This window comes from Sardina pilchardus, chromosome 1 (assembly GCF_963854185.1).
Source record: "Sardina pilchardus chromosome 1, fSarPil1.1, whole genome shotgun sequence".
Taxonomy (NCBI): Eukaryota; Metazoa; Chordata; class Actinopteri; order Clupeiformes; family Clupeidae; genus Sardina; species Sardina pilchardus.
This window is the reverse complement of record NC_084994.1, coordinates 35,836,011-35,837,400: the sequence shown is the minus strand read 5'-3', so window position 1 is coordinate 35,837,400 and position 1,390 is coordinate 35,836,011. Positions and strand designations below refer to the sequence as shown.

At 40.6% G+C, this 1,390-nt stretch overlaps 1 protein-coding gene across 1 annotated transcript; it reads left to right on the top strand.

Moving 5' to 3' along the window:
• map1lc3c (microtubule-associated protein 1 light chain 3 gamma) lies at positions 1–1,010 on the top strand. Its single transcript, XM_062543695.1, has 4 exons — positions 1–101; positions 189–244; positions 350–456; positions 658–1,010. Exons 1-4 carry the CDS (start codon positions 44–46, stop codon positions 875–877), a joined length of 441 nt encoding a protein of 146 aa, XP_062399679.1. The 5' UTR covers positions 1–43; the 3' UTR covers positions 878–1,010.
• Positions 1,011–1,390: the final 380 nt, after the last annotated feature.

Genomic DNA, 1,390 nt, shown 5'->3' with positions numbered 1-1,390 from the left:
GAGAGGTCGTGAGAACCAGACGAGTACACGGAGCAGCAACAGCATGCCTCCTTTCGACAAGACCCAACATCCCAAGCCTTTTAAACAGCGGAAAAGCTTCGGTGAGTAACTCTTTTCACTATTATACCTGTAAACAGACTAGCCTAGGAGTGGATTATTTGTATTACAGGCTAATGTTTTATCAACAGCAGTCAGAAAACAAGAAGTTGCTGGGATTCGTACTAAATTTCCAACCAAAATACCGGTGAGTCATTTTGACTTAATGTGCATGCCAGCGATAAATAATCAATTAGGCATTTGCTAAACCGAATAATGAGACTTTTTTGTTGATTTGTGTTTGTTTTTAAAGGTCATAATCGAAAGGTATCAGCGAGAGAAATATCTTCCGACCTTAGACAAGACCAAGTTTCTGGTTCCTCAGGAGCTCACAATAACTCAGTTTGTCACAATTTTAAGGTGAGCATGTGATCTGGTATGTTTAGAATTCAGCCCATGGGCTATACAATTGACAGTTTGGTTCACGCAAAATTGCCAAATGCCACATGCCAAACGTTGACTGTAATGGCAAATCGTTGTAGCCTTAGGTTAAAGTTATAGCCGAAGCTACAACTTCTTGCGCTTTCCGATTTTCACGCACTTCCATTTGACTCTTTGCAGAAACCGCATGACTCTGATGCCAAGCCAAGCGTTCTATCTGCTTCTGCACAACAAAGGCATTGCTAGCATGTCCTTAACCATGGCCCAAGTCTACAAAGAGTACAGGGACGAAGATGGCTTTCTGTATATGACCTACGCGTCCCAAGAAATGTTTGGACAGTGTTTGGACGTAACCCAAATGTTGCTGGTCGAACCGGGGATCCAAAAGACTTCTTTATAATTGGCCTCTGGAGAGGATTTTAACTACCATCAGCTTGATCTATGTATTGTGTGTCTACTCTGTATTGTCTGTTTACACTGCTGTCGTTTTAATAATGTAAATGTGGTTAATAAATTAATTGTTTTCCAAAAAATGACCGTTTCCCCCCCATGTCGCCCTTTGGGCCTATATGGTTCAACTTCTTGTCTGCCTACAGTAGGTAGGCTACTGTGTTCTCATAGCCAGTAGGTGGAGACAACTCTTTGTAGAATTGAGTAGCACTGTAAGATGCATTTATGTGCCATTTAAACGGGCTATAGGCCTACTGGTTTTGAGTGTGGTACCCTTATTTGTCGCCATTGCTATGCACCACACATTTTCTTTTCACCTTTAGGCTGATCTACAAATTATAATAGCCTCATATTTTAGTTTAGTTTTAAAATATTCAAATTTGTGAACACAAATGTCAGTCAAACTTGTGAATTTCAACTGTAGTCTCCTTGGACTTTTGTCCCTTGTTTTTGAGGTCACTTG

Coding starts and splice junctions, on each gene's coding strand:
- map1lc3c (XM_062543695.1), top strand. CDS start 44: ATGCCTCCTTTCGACAAGACCCAACATCCCAAGCCTTTTAAACAGCGG. Junction 102..188: donor TAAACAGCGGAAAAGCTTCG/GTGAGTAACTCT, acceptor TTTTATCAACAG/CAGTCAGAAAACAAGAAGTT. Junction 457..657: donor CAGTTTGTCACAATTTTAAG/GTGAGCATGTGA, acceptor GACTCTTTGCAG/AAACCGCATGACTCTGATGC.